Source organism: Zerene cesonia, unplaced genomic scaffold (assembly GCF_012273895.1).
Source record: "Zerene cesonia ecotype Mississippi unplaced genomic scaffold, Zerene_cesonia_1.1 Zces_u003, whole genome shotgun sequence".
Lineage (NCBI taxonomy): Eukaryota > Metazoa > Arthropoda > Insecta > Lepidoptera > Pieridae > Zerene > Zerene cesonia.
The window spans coordinates 2,424,567-2,427,516 of NW_024045133.1; the positions used below are offsets into that span (position 1 = coordinate 2,424,567).

The 2,950-nt window shown below is 37.4% G+C and overlaps 1 protein-coding gene across 1 annotated transcript in view; it reads right to left on the bottom strand.

Annotated features, from left to right (window-relative positions):
• Nucleotides 1–2,088, bottom strand: part of LOC119838556 — a 15,864-nt gene extending 13,776 nt beyond the window's left edge. Inside the window, exon 1 of the mRNA XM_038364539.1 lies at nt 1,881–2,088. Coding sequence (XP_038220467.1) covers nt 1,881–2,049 — 169 coding nt within the window. The 5' untranslated portion in view covers nt 2,050–2,088. The remainder of the gene's footprint in view (nt 1–1,880) is intronic.
• Nucleotides 2,089–2,950: the final 862 nt, after the last annotated feature.

Below are 2,950 nucleotides of genomic sequence, written 5' to 3' on the forward strand. Positions count from 1 at the left end.
CGCCCGTGAACAGAGCTCAGTTGCCCGCTGTGACATAAAAAAAAAATTCAACTGTTTATCAAGGTTAATGAGATACTGCCTGGTACTAGACGGACGTGAAAGTGTGAGCAATAGGGTCCCGGTTTGCCCTTTGGTTACGGAACCCTAAAAATGATATTAGATATGAAATATCATTTGAATGTTTAGAATATAATTTTTATGAAATTTATAGTGGTCATAATTTTTTATATTATTATGAACCAATAAAATATGAGCTTTTTTACCCGACTGCATTAGAAAGGGTAGTGTTTTTTGAGTATATGTATGCTCATTTCCTTGGCACGCCCAACAGCCTAAACCCTTGGACTGATTTTAATGACGTGTCGTTGGGATCACCAGAAGTGAGATAGTTATATAAGCTTTTTGAAAATAAGATTCTGTGGTTGCTGGAATGAATAAATCCTGTCCTACTTATCCTACTAATATTATAAATGCGAAAGTTTGTAAGGTTGTATGTGTGTTTGTTACTCTTTCACGCAAACTACTGAACCGATTGCAATGAAATTCATTACGTAGAAAGCTGGACAACTGGAATAACACATAAGCAACTTTTTATCCCGATATTCCTACGGGATACGGACTTACGCGGGTGAAACTGCCGGGCGCAGCTAGTATACTATAAATGTTTCAATGTTTAAAGGCACACACCGTGCAATATTTAATTCAGAAATTGCTTTCCGAGTTACGAAATACAATAATAGTCACTCATCAATCATATGTCATACAAAATTGATGACGTAGTAAATAGCACGCACGCAATTCGTGACCTTTGTGAAATAGAAATTATGGACTTTACGGATTTTAAAGACTATTTTATGTGCCGTCTTACAGAGGGATACAAGAATAAATACTTTAATGCACCCACACAAACAAAGAAGCGGATGTACACAAACGAAAAAACAAAATCGCTGAAAAGCGATGTCTTCCAGGCAATACTTTTATGAGAGAGATTATTTAGGAAATATACAAATTTAAATTTGCGTATTCGTATTTGTGATTATCTTGTTTTATTGAAATTTAATTTTTCGGATACTGTATATGGGTAAAGACTACTGAGCCGAACTAAGACCGCTATATAACGAGTCCAGAATGCCTGCGTGCGATTTTGCTGGGACGTTCCACCCAAAAGCCATATCACCCCATACCTAAAAAATGCAAATATTTTGAATATGGAGGGACGTCGGCAATTACATTTTCCTACTTTATTATTTGGGTAATTGCATAGCAATATACCATTAAATTTAATATAAAAAATTAGCCTGGCTAGGACAACGCAGTCAGATTAATTATGAAACAAGATTTGCCAGCATAAAGCTATCGGTTCCAAAGCATCATACGGCATCCTTTAGAGGTGGTTTCACGTACAGCGCCACGTTCTGGAATAATCTACCACCACCTTTGTCCGAATTATAAACAATTACAAGTTTTCAATTAAAGTACGAAAAATATTTACTAAACACACTGTACCAGCCTTAGTGCCGTTGATATGTCAACCCACCTATTATGTGTCTACACATACAATATTGGTTTAATTTTATTATTTTTTTTGATTATTTTTTATTACAATTGTAGACTTTACCGATTACAAAAAACTAAAAAACAGCTTTATTTTATGCTGCCTTTGGAGAAGAGAGTGAATTAGTAATACAAAGTTCTTTTAACAGCTTTGTCCAGCAGTCTTAGCAGTTTTGTTTTAACAATTTAAGCTTTATTTGAAGTATATAAGGTTTATTGGGCATATTTTGGAGGGAATTTTCTTATAAATTATAACTCATATTCTGTAGTCTATTCTTTGACTCTATAGCCAGTGACCATGGATCTAATGATTAAGCATTACTTACCCGGAGGCGGCGTCGGCGCAACATCTTTAGGCGCTTGCGTATTACTCTTTCCGAACGTCGTGAGTGCCTCAGAGGATTCCCCCGTAAGCCAACCAGCCAGTAACAGAGGCAAAATGGCTGCCGCGGCCTGTCTCCTGCACCACATCTTGACCACCAAAAATATATGCATTGTGAACGCGCCTTAACGCTTCGTATGGCAACACAGACTGTCACTGTCACTGTCACAATGTGACGTTAGTGCTATATGGCGGGGTTATGTCAATGTCAGGTGGGAAAGCGTGGTGTGTCGGTAGTGACGGCGTTGGCTTGGAATTTAATTTAAATCGAGTACTTTTATCTTTTATTATATGATAGCCGGTTTCACGGTTTCTACATATGTACTATTTCGTTTGTCTATATTAAAATTCCTACTTATGTTATGAATAAGTCATTCTGCCAGCCTGTTCTTCACGTTTAAATAACTGAATCAATGTTGATGAAATTCGATGCAAAGATAGGTTGATGCTCGAGAAATGGCAACTATATGCGGAAAAGCCTTGAGGCCTATTGTCTTATAATGCGCCAGCGAAGACGCGGGCGGCAGCTAGTCTATGATATATAAAAATATATGTGAATCGTGAAACTGGCCCTCAATTTAGTTATCATATGTATTATCGTATAAATATCTATTTCACATGGAATTTGAAAGAAAACATCAATTAAAAAATGTTACTAACTTTAAAACATCCGTCACTATCGGCAAATATAAAGCACACACAAGCAAAAGCTCCATCCAGTTATGGAAATTAAAAAAATCATCGTTATATTTATCAGTCTATAACCAAAATTTATTCATTTTCTTTATGTAATAGCGGACAACTGAGCTGGTGGTTCGCCTGATGGTAAGCGATCACCACCGCCCGTGAACATTCACAGGCTCGGACCTCTGAGAATGCGCTGCCCGCTTTTAAGGGATAAGAGATTGATGACTGGGAAAAAGGAATAGACTGGGAAGGGCTAGGAGAAGGAAATAGTCCTCCGGCTCCCCCACTCACTGTACGAAACACAATAGCAAGGTATTTCACGCCGGT